This window comes from Anoplophora glabripennis, unplaced genomic scaffold, assembly GCF_000390285.2.
Source record: "Anoplophora glabripennis isolate ALB-LARVAE unplaced genomic scaffold, Agla_2.0 scaffold137, whole genome shotgun sequence".
Lineage (NCBI taxonomy): Eukaryota > Metazoa > Arthropoda > Insecta > Coleoptera > Cerambycidae > Anoplophora > Anoplophora glabripennis.
This window is the reverse complement of record NW_019416282.1, coordinates 926,857-943,506: the sequence shown is the minus strand read 5'-3', so window position 1 is coordinate 943,506 and position 16,650 is coordinate 926,857. Positions and strand designations below refer to the sequence as shown.

At 31.2% G+C, this 16,650-nt stretch overlaps 1 protein-coding gene across 6 annotated transcripts in view; it reads right to left on the bottom strand.

The window, feature by feature from the left end:
* Nucleotides 1–16,650, bottom strand: part of LOC108904172 (serine/threonine-protein kinase mig-15) — a 66,351-nt gene that overhangs the window by 24,726 nt on the left and 24,975 nt on the right. For all 6 annotated transcript variants that reach the window (XM_018706607.1, XM_018706611.1, XM_018706613.1 and 3 more), the window contains exons 3-6: nt 9,173–9,380; nt 6,984–7,160; nt 2,652–3,258; nt 2,488–2,595 (exon numbers count right to left, since the gene is read on the bottom strand). In XM_018706607.1, the coding sequence (XP_018562123.1) occupies nt 2,488–2,595; nt 2,652–3,258; nt 6,984–7,160; nt 9,173–9,380 (1,100 nt within the window). The remainder of the gene's footprint in view (nt 1–2,487; nt 2,596–2,651; nt 3,259–6,983; nt 7,161–9,172; nt 9,381–16,650) is intronic.

Here is a 16,650-nt window from a genome sequence, read left to right as displayed (position 1 = left end):
TTTTTTATTTCATTTTTAAACTCTGCTGACTGAAGAAGAGCAGTGTTTGATTAGGCAAGTAAATTTTAATTTCAAGTATCTCTAATTTGGCTGTTTCCCATTCTTAATGAAACACCCTGCATAAAAATGTCTATTACAATACACGCCAAAATAGTAGACTTATTTTCAATATATGGAACAGTGCGGTTGGTTATGGTATGAACAGGGTGAAGGCTTCAGATTTAGATAGAGGCTACACACACGAAAGCAATGGGGTTTAAATACTGCATGGTTCGATATGTGCACGCATGGCTATTGATCATGTCTCGAGCCTCTATCTATATAAAGACTTAAAATTTGACTATGATGTGCAGTGAATGCGATTACATGGGTGTATCACTTTAGAGGGTTCTGAAAAGTGTAAATACAGAACAAATGGATGTGACGAACTGGACAATATGGCTCTGCGAGAAAAGTCTAGTTAAGTAATGTAGTAACAAAGCTAAAAGTACAAACATCACAAAGATACAAATATTAAGGTATGTACAAACCAGACAACAAACTGTTGCCAACTGTTGGCAACATATTTATTGGACACAACAACTTGTATCTGGATACAGTATTGCGTGAAAATTGGGAAAATGTTTAAACAATCACCACGGCTCACCTAATCGTCCGATTTGAATTTTTCAAAAAGCATTTTAAAGCTTGAGAGCTCTTCTTTTTGTGGTGAAATTTTCAAGTGTTCAAAGGCTTTAGATTTTTAGAAAGAAGTTTAATTGGGAAAAGTATGAAGATACTAGGTATTATTCAAGTGTCTGAAAAAAATTAACAAATAAACTAGCATGTTTTGCAATTTTTTAAATGATTTTTCTGACTTTTGCAACAACAATAATTATTTTTTCGAATCGCAACTAACTCTATCTTGTTCAAAATTTAATTACAAAACTTTTTTTCCTCTTCCATTTATGTCTAAAACGAATAGTTGCTAAGTTGTCGACGAGAAATCCAAGACAAAAATGATTTTTTTTTGCTATTTTTTTATACTATTTTGCAATAACAATTAAGCCCACGTTTTTTTTTATTTGCATATAAAAGTTATCATTTCTGATGTTATTTAGAAGCCGTTAATAAAAGTTCCTTTATAACTTCAACTGTTGTATCGAGGTCTCACATTCACTGTTCTTTTGGTTAGTAATGCACTTATTTCATATTTTCGAAGAATCCCAATTAATCACCTTCTGCAGAAAAACGTTTACATTTAATTTAAAACTTATATTATTTCTTGACATATAAGTTCTTATATCCATCCATATTAGCTCAATGGGATCCAACTCACAGTGGGTATGGTGGCAATTGAAGAAGTGTAACACTGTGAGCTTTAACCATTTCATCCATTACATTTTTCATATTTGGCATTTTTTATAATATTGCTAATAATTATTGTACTTTAAACATCATATATTTACATTTGATTTATTTTCCATTGAACCATTCCATGATTTCTCCTTTTTTCCATGCAGATATTGGCAAATTTTTCAATTTCATTCCAACTATGGTAAGGCATATTATCCATGACAATCACTGCACAAGGAGACGCAAAATTAATGCAAACCATTTTTTAAATACCATACTTTCAAACTATGGTAATCACGAGAACTATTATTGGAAAATCTGTATTCTCTTGCGCTATGTGTAATTATTAAACGCCGTACTTTGCCAGAGGGTGACTTAATCCCACAGAAAATATTTCTCGTCTGTTATAGGTATTTAATCTTGCGAAGCTATCTTTCATATTTTGTCGGTTTTTTGTTTTTAATGTATGAAGCAGTATTATGTTTTCTAAGTAACAAAAATTCATTTCATGCTTCTTATACAATTTATTATATTTCGGAACAAATTAGGCAAGTATCTGTCTTCTGCAATTGCAATTCGAATTTTCTTTAACGTTCTTTTTTGAAATAATATCTGTGATACTTCTATGGTATTTAACATCATTGATAATTTCAATTTATTCCTGACACATGGTTCACGTTTTTGCTTTTTCTACACTTATTAATACTCGATAAACACTTCTGACATACTTTTGTTAAATAATTACACATTTCCATGGCATCACTTATCAACCTATTTGCATTTCATGCTCGAGTTATAATATATTTGATTCGTCAAATTCGGTTTATCATACCCCTTCACTTACTAACAACAGCACACGATTCCATTTTTAACAACACTTAGAATAACTAAAAATGTGAAAATAACATATCTTTCCCACTTTTTGTATATGATAAGCAAAGACAGACACACACGTTTATAACAATAGAACGTTTCAAATGTGCGTATGAACAGATTATTGGAACAATATGCGAAATAAATGGCACATTACAATTCATCAAAATAAGTAGTAAAAATTGTAGTTTGATTTATATATGACTCTACAGCCTACTATTTTGGCACCGAAATATACACTTTTGCATTCAAAGATAATATACATTTTGTGTCACTCACCGTCTTGGTGGGGCAGGATCAGGTATCACTATTACCCTTTGTGGTATGGGTGGTCGAGCTGGGGGTCCAGGTTCGGGAATTTCTTCTCTATCCTTATTTTTACCACTTCTGAAAGAATATGGGTTGTATTTGTACGATAATAAACCTAATCCTATAATATATACCGTGGGGGTGGTTCGACTTGACTAAGGGTGCGCCCTTCTTGTATTTGCTGGAAGTTCCTACGTAAAGTATCTCCTCCGGGAGCCTGAACGATACTACTAGGCTCTCCTGCAAGTTGTGGTTCTTCTTCTTCGTTCTCTGAGCCCGAATATCTGTAATCTTCCCTTTCTTTCTCCTGCTTCCTCTTTTTGCAACGATCGATGTGATCCTTCAGTTGAATTCTTACCTGGCGTTCGGTAGGTTGGTCCCTTATGAATGGGTGCTTTAATAATTGCTCAGTATAAGGACGTTCGTGGTAATCCTTGACTAATACTGTTTCGATGAAGCCATGAAATTTTTTGTTCCACTTTTTGCTTTTGAGTCTCGGAGGTGGGTTTCGTGGGATGAGGAAGAGGGCTCTCATCGGATGCAATTCACAGAGGGGAGGCTGCGATTCGGCCATTTCTAATGCTGTTATACCTAGAGACCATAAGTCACTACGATTGTCATATGTTGCATCAGGATTTTCATCGCAGGCTATAACCTCTGGGGCCATCCAATACGGTGTTCCTATAAAGGTGTTTCGGCGGCCTATTGTTCTATCCAACTGAGCAGACACACCAAAGTCAACTGAAATTCATTTTTGAACAATATTTTTTCAAATAGAATACAAGTTATTCATATTCGTTAAATACTAATGTACAGGGTGGTTAACTTTTTATGGGATGGGAGGGTCCAGGCTAAACAATGACACAAAAAAATAATAATGTAGGTGGCTCATGCTCTTTTTTCTTAGTTTGCTAATATAAGAATTCCTGGCTAATTTGATTAGTTTTTGATATACTGGCAAATTTTTTAATTTAGATCATTTCTATTGGTCTTTATGTGTCCAAAGATGTTTGAACTTAAATAAAATTTCCAAAACCTCAAAATCTCAAATATCTACATGATTTAAAAAGAGAAATTGAAAAAGTTATTAAAATATCTCAATGTAAATTCGGAAACATTAATAAAAAGCAATAAATTATGATAAATATAGACTTAAGTTTGTTTAGAAGTAAATAATTTCTTTCGCAAAATGGTGAATTTTAAAAATTTATAGTTTTCACTGCAGTACATAAGTAATTTCTATGTAGGCTGCATTATGGCGTTGAAAAAAGAAAAAAAATGAATCCTGTAAAAACAAATAAGGTGTTGCATCAATTTATTAATATTTCTGTGAAAATTTGACCTCTGTGACCTACACAAAACACCCTATAAGCTCAACATTTTTTATATACAGGGTGTCTCATAATTAGCTGCCAACCCTGAACAGGCCGATTCTATGATCAAAACTAAGTAAAAAAGTTCATATGAACATGGGTCCGGAAATGCTTCCTAAGGGCACAGGGACCCATTGAAGAGGGAGGAATGGAAATAATTTTTTTGCAATATCTCTCAATCGCGTTGTGATAAATGAATGAAATTTGGTATACACAGCTAAATTTTGATGAGCAATTTGATGGACTAATCCATTTATTTCCACAAGGTCCATTGGGGTGGGTACGGGGGGGCCCTTGGTACTTTGCGTGTGTAACTTTTTCATCTTTGACTTTTTAACAAATTGGACAGCAAATTCCGTTTTCCCGAACTGTTTTACGTTAAAAAGGTACTCTTGTTTCAAATCGTTATCTTTAACGGTTTCTGAGAAAATCGCTCTTGAATTAATCCCACTTTGGTCAATTTCATAGTAATTTAAACAAAAAAAAATAATAATAATTTTCCTTTCCTCTCTTTTCCATTTAAAGGATTAATTTTTATTTAATTTAATTTTTTATTATTATTTTTTTATTAAAATTAGATTAAATTTAAACAAAAAAATTTTTTTTGTTTAAATTACTATGAAATTGACCAAAGTGGGATTAATTCAAGAGCGATTTTCTCAGAAACCGTTAAAGATAACGATTTGAAACAAGAGTACCTTTTTAACGTAAAACAGTTCGGGAAAACGGAATTTGCTGTCCAATTTGTTAAAAAGTCAAAGATGAAAAAGTTACACACGCAAAGTACCAAGGGCCCCCCCGTACCCACCCCAATGGACCTTGTGGAAATAAATGGATTAGTCCATCAAATTGCTCATCAAAATTTAGCTGTGTATACCAAATTTCATTCATTTATCACAACGCGATTGAGAGATATTGCAAAAAAATGATTTCCATTCCTCCCTCTTCAATGGGTCCCTGTGCCCTTAGGAAGCATTTCCGGACCCATGTTCATATGAACTTTTTTACTTAGTTTTGATCATAGAATCGGCCTGTTCAGGGTTGGCAGCTAATTATGAGACACCCTGTACTATATGCATATATAAGAACTGACAAAAATCAGCCATATTTAATAAATCTTCTGTATGTTGAAAACCAAACAAGTTAGTCAGGATTTGTTTGTAACAACAAGAGCACAAGAGATTAATTTTTTTTATCATCACTGTTTAGCCTATACCTTGCCAGCTCACACGCAATGGGCCACTCTGTATGGCAATTAAAATGTATTTTCTGTAACAAAATACTTACAAATACTCAATTAGGAAAATTATTTAACATCTATTTTGTATTGACATACATTTTAGAATAAAACGAAATTTAACTATTAAGGAATTAAATAAAATTAAACAGAAGTTTTTCATTATACTGCAATTAAAATCATTTTACAGTATATTAGTTCTAGTAATCACTTTAAAGGTTAAGTGATAGAGTATATCCGTTACACTTTGGTGTTAAATTTTGATGATTCCGACACAATTACTTTAGTTAAAGCAAATCTCAGAGGAAGGACCTTTTATTAATTTACATATAAAACAATATGGAGAAAAGAAAATAAATTTATAGGTAGGTAGTTAAGATTCCTTTTATTTTGTACATTGTTATCTGTATTAACCAAAATACTAAATATCTATTTTTCATTGTTATTTAACGGTAAGAAATAATAACAAGTTAAAATTTAATGTTATCTGATTTATAAGCTCCAAAGAATTAATATAAAGACGATTAAATTTTAAAGGCGATAACTTCTTAAAAAAAACAAGAAAAAACTTTAGTCACATCTATTCAGACAAATAGATCAATAACTTAGTCATAAAACTATCAAACAAGAGATAGAAAAAGAAGAAAGTTTAATTAGTTTTATCAAACATACCTCAATTATCTAAGACAAAAGTAATGTGGAACAAAACAAATATTTAACCTCAAACTGATATAAAAAAGATATGCATAAAAATAGATATGAATTGAATCTACATGATCAATAAGCTTACAATGCAGAAGGAATTTGCACTGTTGACAGTGACTCAGCATGAATTATGAACAAATTTTATAGTCATAGTTCACATAAAAGCAAATTATCGACTCTTTAAAAGCTATTAGCTTTATTGTTAACAATTGATGATATGCGTGCAATTCTTAATTATTAATTAATGATAATCAAATGACCTCGAGCATTGCGGTGTTGAATACTTCATTAACATAAATGTTACTTTGTTAAAAATATTTTTTTCTTAGTTAGTTAGAAACGTTTTTTATTTTCATGTTTTGCCAAATTTATTTTTGTCAAATCAGAAGTGGGATCACTGACAAAAATAAAAATTTAACATAGGTACCTACCCAATCTAAATTTTATAGGGTTTCATCTTCCAGCAGGATGATGTACACTGTACATACAAAGAAATTGGATACAGTGTAGTCGAATTAAGATTGTTATTAGTAATAACTGGTCACTAATGAAGATGATGTAACCCAATGTTAAATGATGAAATTTTTATCTTTGTCACTATTTACAATCAGAATTTTTAAAATATGCTTTCTAATAAACCACATAGTACAAAAATTTGTATATTTAAAGCAACTGTATGTCACAAAAATTTCATTTAATTTTTATTTAAAATTTGCAAAATTACAAGTACTTTTAAAAAATATAACACTTGTATTTTCAAAAACATTCTAGTTATAAGTATAATGTCACTTAATGTACTTAATACATTTTGAAAAATTCTGGATATCTTGGGAAAATCCTGCCAAATATTTGTATTTGTCAGTAATTCGATACAGATCAGATAGTATATCTATATGTATGAGTTAAATGTCAAGGGTTTTATCTCTGGTGGTGACGACAGGTTAATAAGAGGTACAAGTGGGCATGAAGAGTAGCAATTTAATCATATCAAACAATAATAAAGGTTTATCATTCATGAGATTTGTAATAAATCCGGCTTATCGTGTTGCATTATTACAATCAACCTTGACAGATCAATTGTACTCAAACAAGTCAAATTAACTGATAAAATTCAAATTCAAAAGTTTGAAATGGTTGAATCACAAACTTACCTAATTTAACTTCGGCATTATCCGTTAACAGGACATTCTGCCCCTTGATGTCTCTGTGGATAACCTTGTTTGAGTGCAAATATGACAACCCCCTCAGGATTTCACGGCAGATGTATGCTATCCATTCTTCTTTCAGCGACTGACCCTTCGTAGACTTCACTAGATCAGTTACAGATCCTAGAAGAAAAAATTTGTAATACAAATTCTTAACATAAAAGCAATTGTAAGATCTTAATTGAGAAATTATATCCAGACATTTTTATGTATTTATACGGTATTAAATATAGGTTAACTAATCTGACCCACGTAATGTAAATAAACTTGAGAGAAATTAATAAGTACCTACTACTTAAGCAAGTATTCAAATGAACGTGAATATGTATATGAGATTTCTAAAATATTGACATGAACAGTACTAACTGCGTCAATTACTTGACATTAATTACCGTTAAAGTAAGTAAATACTTATTATTAAAATATTTTAACAAACAAATATTTTTGAGTTCTTTGTGACACAAACAGTTTCTATTTATTTTGGATATCTTGTTACACTGCAAATTAAAAAAAAACTAAATAAACTGCTGTCACTTAGTCAAAAGTTGACTTAAAATTTTGTATGTGTACTTTGAAACCTCAAAGTGAAAGTAAATAAATATTAAGTACGTTATTAAAAAGACCTCACACTATACGTTAAATTTTCAAAACCCTTTATACTTGTTTTTAACAAATATTTTTTACATCAAAATCGTCAAATGTGACAGTTTATATTTTGTGATCCTTACAGGTACTTACACCTACATCAGATTAGCTTATAAAACCAATGATGTTTAATCTTAATCACTGGTTTGATATATTACCTATAAGAGAACCCGTCTAATTTTTGTCAATGCTCAGTTTTATGGGAACATAGGCAGTCAGCAACCAGGGGGCAGCACAGTTGATGTCTGTCAGATCTCAAAGCATGGACAGATATGATTCTTTAGTTAAACTTTTATAATAAGAATAATAAATGTAATAAACGCAATAAAATGAATTCGCATTAGAAATTTTTTGTTAAAAAAAGGCAAAATTTTCACAATAAAAGTAGAAAAGTAAAAATGAACAACTTCAAATTAATTTAATTTTACAAGGATTTAGAATATTTAAGAGCAACCAACACGTGTTTCGTGACTTACAAAAAAACGATGTAAAAGAATATTCTTAAATTTAAATAAAGTAAAAATTTAACATTAGCCGTGTTGTTCCTAACACTCATGCTCAGAAAGAATTGCCTCATATGCAGGTGAGCTCTTGTTGATATGTTATCGCTGTCATCATTAGCGTATTTTCTCTTGTTTTGTTTAATCTTGGCATTTTCTAGTTCTACTAAGTATTGTTATTGTTTTTCTTGGTGTTGTACTATGTCAGTGTGTTTATCGAGTGTTTTTTTCTTCAACTGATTTATTATAGACATACTCTTAACCATAACCAAACTTTCCTGGAATGATATCCTGTTGCGAGGCTACTTCGCTTACATGAAATTATTTTTAATACGCATGCTCAGAAACATTGACATAATTTTAATATATTAATTACTATAAAAGACAATATTGTTCTATAAATTTAAATATATAAATTCTACAATTCTATTAGTTTGTCACTTGTGGTTTGAAACTTCTTGAATATTTCTAACATTGCCAGAATATCGCAATATTGAAGGTCACGACAAAGAAGCCTTTTTGGCACTTATGTTTAAAGTATATAAGGTCGAAAATCGATCTAGTAAAAATATTGAGAAATTCTTCATGACAATGTGCACTATGGGGTTGTCTATTATTTGGAGTATGTGACTTCATTACTAAAAAGGTCTAAGTACTGTACCGATTTGGTTATAGATACCATATTTATCATTGTGATTTAAATCGAGATTTTAATATAAAATGATGTAATTATGCTAAGATTAGAATGACTATTAGATAAGCAAAACGGATAAAATAAGAGATATGTTGCTTTCTAGACCAATGATTCAGCTCTTATGTATTTCAAACCACTAGCAATTAAAATTCAGCCCACCATTATCAGAGGCAGTCACCACAATCTATTTACGTATTATTATACCCAAATGCTCCTATTTCAGGTTTATGAAAGTACAAAGAACCCAATTTCTTCTACGAAAGTAGATTTTGAGACTTTGGAATTGAAATTCTTACCTGCACCACAGTATTCCATCACCAACCACAACTGATCGTCTTTGCCCGGAGGAGATTTCTTTATGAATGCTCCATAATAAGTGGCAATGTTACGGTGATTTGAATATTTCTTGAGAACATTTATTTCCAATTTGATTTCTTCCTCCTCATCTTCGGTGACGTCCATAACTTTAATAGCCGCCAACTGGCCAGTTTTTGTATGCCGCCCCTATAACAAATTATACAAACATTTTTGAAAAGTGCATTCTCTAGTCACAAATTAACTTCTAAATGCAATGCAAACATGTATTTTGTAATTTGCAGATAGAAGTAGCTTTGTTATAATTTACGATGTAATTATAGACCTATATAGTGAAATCTGAAATTTATCCATTAATTTTATAAGCTACACACCAAATCTGTTTATGAAATTTCATTGTAAATCCTAAATTTCTCATAAATGAAGCTTTTAAAAATTATTCCAAAGTACAGTAAGCATCCAATTAGATCCAACATTTCTCTCATTCGTTCATATTAAAAGAGGCTACCCGCGCATTCCTGGAACTTTGGAAGATGACGACGATTTAACATAATCCTCAATAGCAAATACGATGGCAAATAATAAATGGCTATGCTATGTTAGTAGTCAGTATAGGGTATCTTCCATTAGATACAACTTTTCCAGATGGGAATAGAAATTTATACATATAACAATTCCACAAATTCTTCAATTTCTTTAATAAGTGAATATTATAATTGGTTCCAAATAATTGAAAAATGAACTTTTGGTATTGCATTCATTCTTAGTTTTATTTCCAAATACTGTGTTAAAATATTTACAGCCTTTTACCACACTTGTTTAATTTCTATGTTAATAAATGTACTATTCCTGACATGTGGAAGGTGATTAATAATAATTATCTTATATAAAACGATTTTTCTCAAGATGTTTGTAATAATTCTTTATAATCATATATATTTATATGCTAAACGTTTTATTTAAAGAAATAACAAAGAACCCTGCTCAAAATCAATGGATTTTGCTGAAATTGCAGTATGTTATAGTTTTTGACTTTCTGATCAAAAGTTGCCATGGGCCCAGTGGATATGAGTAGTTTCAGAGATAAAGAAGTTTCAAGTTGATGGATTCAAAAACTGAGGCATGTAATGAATTTTGACCATAAGTACAATGCTTTTGGGATCGCTCAACCTGAATTCGGGGATAGCTTAGATATCTAAGGTCACCTGGAGGTCAGGTAATGGTCGTTTCAAGGTCACACTGAAGAAAAGATTTGTACTGAATTTTGACCAGTGAGTGTATAGGTTTTTGGGCTCGCAGAATCTGAATCTGGAGATAGCGTAACCCTAAAGGTCATAGCTTAGCCCTATAAGGTCACATTTAGGTCGAGTCAAGATCATTTCAAGGTCACAGTAAAGAAAAGGCCTTTCACGACTGTTAACCTGTAAGTATGTATGCTTTTGAGGTCACTGAACCTGAATTCGGCGATAGCTTAGCCCTAGGTCACCTGCGGTTCTTGAATTGAGATCAAGTCGAGTGAAATGATCTTGACTTGATTTCCAGGTGACATAGTGTAGGTATTATGTCAATTTGTAGAGTCAACACTTGTTAATAGTTTACAACCNGTGGAAAAAAATATGGGCTGCCATTTAAAAAAATTGCCGATGACGTCATACATCAAAAACAAACGAAACAAAATAAAAGTCGATGGCTGAAAAAAGTGACATTTTATAAACTAAAGTTGACGTGTCCGAGGATTTCCTGTCAAAACCCTTCAATAACGATTTTTCGAATTTATTCCAAACTTTACGAGCTCTGTGTATATCTATATAAAACGATTTTTCCCAAGATGTTTGTAATAGTTCTTTATAATTTATATACTAAAAGTTTTATTTTACCTGATCAGCATGATTTCATGTAAAAGAAATAACAAAGAACCCCGCACAAAAACAATGGATTTTGCTGAAATTGCAGTATGTTATAGTTTTTGACTTTCTGATCAAAAGTTATAGAGATAAAGAAGTTTCAAGTTGATGGATTCCAAAACTGAGGCATGTAATGAATTTTGACTAGTAAGTACAATGCTTTTGGGATCGCTGAACCTGAATTTGGGGACAGCTTAGATATCTAAGGTCACCTGGAGGTTAGGTAAAGGTCGTTTCAAGGTCACACTGAAGATTTATACTGAATTTTGACCAGTGAGTGTATAGGTTTTTGGACTCGCAGAATCTGAATCTGGAGATAGCGTAACCCTAAAGGACATAGCTTAGCCCTATAAAGTCACATTTAGGTCGAGTCAAGATCATTTCAAGGTCAAAGTAAAGAAAAGGCCTTTCACGAATGTTAACCTGTAAATATGTATGCTTTTGAGGTCACTGAACCTAGATTCGGCGATAGCTTAGCCCTAGGTCACCTGCGGGTCTTGAATTAAGATCAAGTCGAGTGAAATGATCTTGACTTGATTTCCAGGTGACATAGTGTAGGTATTATGTCAATTTGTAGAGTCAACACTTGTTAATAGTTTACAACCCGATAATGTATTATCAACTATTTCGGTTGTTGCATTTTCTGCATTTATCATTTGTGATTGTGTCGTCCTTTAGAATATGCTTTTTGTAGGTATATGTGGCCATGATCTGATCTTAAATTGCAAAAATAAAACCCTCAGTTTCAGGATATAACTGAGCTTTTTGTAGAAATTTGTATATTTCTGCTCTACTTATATCTATTTCTGACCGACATTACATTATTACAGTGTCTACCGTAAAGCGGTCTATAAGATCAATTTATTTTTTCTGTTGCATTGAGGATGAAAAAAAATTTTTATTATTATTATTACTATTAGTATGAATAGCAGTATTATTATTATATATTCAAAATAATTTTTTAAAGAAAGATAGGAGATAGCTTATACTCAACAATAGTTTTTTAACATGANGATCCGTGGTGTGATGATGTGTTGCAATTTTGGAAAACAGAGAATAAAAATATAAGCAAGTAGGATATTTACAACGGATGAGTGTTAGAGAATACTCAGTCTGGTTGTCGGTGATTATGAGATACAATGTAATATAAAATTCCTTAAATTTAATATTTACAATTAAAGTTAAAGTTAATTATTTTAATACTATTGTTATAATTAATACGATGAAATCTAAATTAAGGATGGTGAAAAGTTAACTGAATTTATACTAACGAGAGAAAAAAAATCTACAGTATTTGAGAATCTGTGCAATAATTAATTCAAAATATTTCAAATATTTAAAAAAATATAGTTTACATATCGAAATTGTTAACAAGAATTTACTAAATAAATTTACACAAAAGATAATGCGAAAACAACCAGATCATATCGTGGATATCTAAATTTACAGCAAAAATAAAAAGAAAACACCCCATGTAATAGTAAAATGTGAATAAAATTAATAATAATTTCGTTACAAGTCTAATTCGCTCAATCCGGAACTCATAAACCTTAAGCCCAAAAACCATAAACCCATAAACCCGTAAGGTTTATGGTGCTGTGCGATTTTGGCATTTTTAGGTTAGGATATCTCGAAAACCAGAGCCAATTGAAAAATTTGAACCGAAAAAATTTGATTCGATTTCAGGGCACCAAAAACATTGGGAAAGTATATTCGTGTTGTTGGGTTAAAACGTTATTCTAGAAAATCGCACGTTTCAAAAATCGTCACTAACACTTAATGCGCAACGCAATGCTGCCAACCGCATATCACTAAATATCTCCAATAGCACTTAATTCGATTAAGTTCGATTATCTTCTGAACAGACCCTAGACGTTTCTGCAGACAGAATCGCAAAAGAAAATTAAGTGAAAAGTTTTTTATAGTTAATTGTTAATGATATTAAAATTAAAAAGAAATAAGTTTTTAATAAATTAATTAGAAAACCTAGATGATATCGACTCGTCCAACGAAAACTATAGTAACTCATAAAATTAGTATTTTGAGTTACTATAGTCCAACAATCGATTATAAAAGTAATATTTCCCCAGAGAAGTATCGTAACTCTCTGTGAACTGTAGGCAACTAATAATACACCCTGAAATGTATAGTAAGTTATGAATTTCTATTATTTCCAAAGAAGAAAATAGAAACTTGAGTTACTATNTTATTATTATTACTATTAGTATGAATAGCAGTATTATTATTATATATTCAAAATATTTTTTTAAAGAAAGATAGGAGATAGCTTATACTCAACAATAGTTTTTTAACATGAATTTTAGTTTATAATAGTTTGACAGACTGAAACTGGGACAACCTGTATATACGCAATGTGAACTTTAATTTTTATTTTTCTCTTTAATATCTTCGAAAAATATTACTACAATTTATTATGAAATAAAGGAAATTTCCTTTTTATAAGTACGACCGACAGCACTGAACCTGCTTTCCCATTTAATATGCATGTAAAATCATTTCCCTCGACCCAATAAAAGCATTACCAATTAATCTGTCTTCATCAAATCTGACAGGAGCTACTGACGTTAATGTAGTTTACATACCAGTTTACATAATATCAGGAACAATATGCATTACGTTATATAAGCTCTAAAGGCTTTTACAGGCTTTAAATCTGCACTTTTTTATATGTGCGGTGGTATACGCTACACAGCAACCGTTTCATTCAATTAAACAATATATCGACTCGTCCAACGAAAACTATAGTAACTCATAAAATTAGTATTTTGAGTTACTATAGTCCTACAATCGATTATAAAAGTAATATTTCCCCAGAGAAGTATCGTAACTCTCTGTGAACTGTAGGCAACTAATAATACACCCTGAAATGTATAGTAAGTTATGAATTTCTATTATTTCCAAAGAAGAAAATAGAAACTTGAGTTACTATAGTTTTCGTCGTCACCAAACATACATAGTGCTTATTTACTATTTCAAGTTACGATTTTATTACTTGTCAGAACTGTTTAGTTTTTGTTAGTAGTAAGTGCCAAGTGCTGTTGGTATTTATTAACTATGTCTAACAGAACCAAATATATTTTAAGCCTTGTTGCAAAAGATGTTGATAAAGGAATTGAACTTGAAGGTAAGTTATAGCGATTCTTTTTGTAATTTTATCTTTATGCTACTTTCTAACCTAAAAATATTTTCACGCTTTTAATTTCTAGTAGTAAAAATTTATTACTTTTGTTTTAGTCATGAAAAATAACAAACTTAAAGTGCAAGAGAATATTGAACAGGTATGTGTTACTCCTTCATGTTCAAAAACTCAGTCATATTGTATCGAGGATGAATTTGAAGATTCTGATGCAGATCCCGAATATCTGCCGTCTGATATTAGTCCCTGTACATCTTCAGATCCTGATGACTCAGCATCTAACAAAATCATAAATCTTCAGCCTACGGTTCACCCATGTACCAAAAAAAAAACGCAAAATGACACCTAAATCTAATCCAGGTAAAAAACGTTCCAGAAACATAAGTGGCTGGATAGACGTCAAAGCTAAGAAAGACTTGAATAATGGCATTGAACATGAGAATAGGTCAAGAAAATTAATTGCTGCGAGAAGTGTTCGCGAATCTTGTAAAATCTATTGTAGACAGAAGTGTCGAGACCGTCTCAATGAGGATTTGAGAATGTTAATTTTTAAGGAATTCTGGTCCCTGGGTGACCATACAAAGCGATGGGACTTTATTGCGCGTTGTGTGAAAACCGTTGGCAAAAAACAAGCGACTGTTGAGGTATCTAGAAGAAAAGTATCGCGAAAATATTATTTTAAGATAGGAAACGAAGAAAAACAAATTTGTAAAACCATGTTTTAAATACATTGGGAATTTCAGAAATGTATGTCACAACGACTTTAAAGAAACATACCAATATAACTGTTACTTCTGATCAAAGAGGAAGGCATGGTAATAGAGCAAACAAAATTAACCCTGAAATAAAGAACAGTGTAAGGGAGCACATCAAGCTTTTTCCTTTAGTTCCATCACACTACATACGCAAAAACTCTAAGCGAATGTATTTAGAGAAAGGACTAAGTATACGAAAAATGTTTCAGTTGTATCTAGAATGGTCAAATGAGAAAGAAATAGATAAGGCAACTGAACGTCAGTATCGGGACATTTTTAATATCGAATTTAATATTAGTTTCCACAAGCCCAAGAAGGACCAATGCGAAATATGCAGTGCTTATGAATTAGGTAATGAGCAACTGAAATTAAAGTTGCAAGCAAATTATAACATTTTTTTTCATTTGAAGAATAAGGACGCAGTTCGAGCACTTAAAAATGCTGATAAGGATTTGACGGTAAGTAATAAAACAATTTCAGTAGGTTTTTTCGACTTACAAAAAGTCCTTATAACCCCAATGTCAGAAGTTAGTGTGTTTTACTACAAAAGTAAATACGCCACTTATAATTTTACGATTTATGATTTAGGAAGCAACAGAGGATTTTGTAATACGTGGCACGAAAAAATATCTGGAAGAGGTCCAGACGAAATTGCTAGTTGTGTTTTGGATTTTATGAAGTTCCAAGCAAATAAAGGAATTAAAAAGTTTATTTTTTATTCTGACAACTGTGGCGGACAGAATAGAAATCGTTTTCTTTTTTCAATGTTTGCTTGTGCAGCTGGTTCCCTGAAAGTAGATATTAGTCACCGATTTTTAGAAAAAGGGCATACCCAGAATGAGGGTGACAGCATGCATGCGGTAATAGAGAATGCAAAAAAGCGGCAGTCTGTCATCTATACACCTGATCAATGGATAACTTTGATAAGGATGGCAAAAACAACAGGACAACCATACCAAGTAAAGGAAATGGATCAAGAAGACTTTTTTTCGACGAAAAGTTTGGTTGAAAAACAAAACTGGAAAGAAGACAATAGTGGCAACAAAGTAAATATCAGTAAAATTCGAGAAATAAGTTTTACTTCGTCAAATCCGATTGAAGTTTCTTTGAGATATTCCTATGAAGGAGAAATTAAAACATTAAATTTAAACAAAGGAGTGCATGGTCGACCGCACATTCCGAAATACCAAGACTTACCACAGCTGCACAATCAATTTTTACCAATTCAAGAAAAAAAGTTAAAAGGTTTATTATTACTTTGTAAAAATAATAATATTCCTTCAATGTATCACGGATTTTATTAATCGCTTACTTCAAAAAAACAATGTAAAGAAAAATTCAGGGAAGGGAACTAAAAAGTCAAAAAAACCAATTAATAATGATTGTAATGAAGAATTTTTTGATAAAGATTATTCAGAAGAAGAAGAAGAAAGTGGTGATGATATTTACTATTAAATAAAAATACATTGCGTATAATTATTATGTCTTTTTTTTAAATATAAACATAGTTAATTCAATAATATCTTTTATTTACAGCATATTTCCAAAGAAGACAGTATTAACTCACGTAGAGCCAAAAATATGTAACAAATTCCAAAAAATTACTGATAATATAGCAATCTACCCTAAAAGTTAAATAAAAA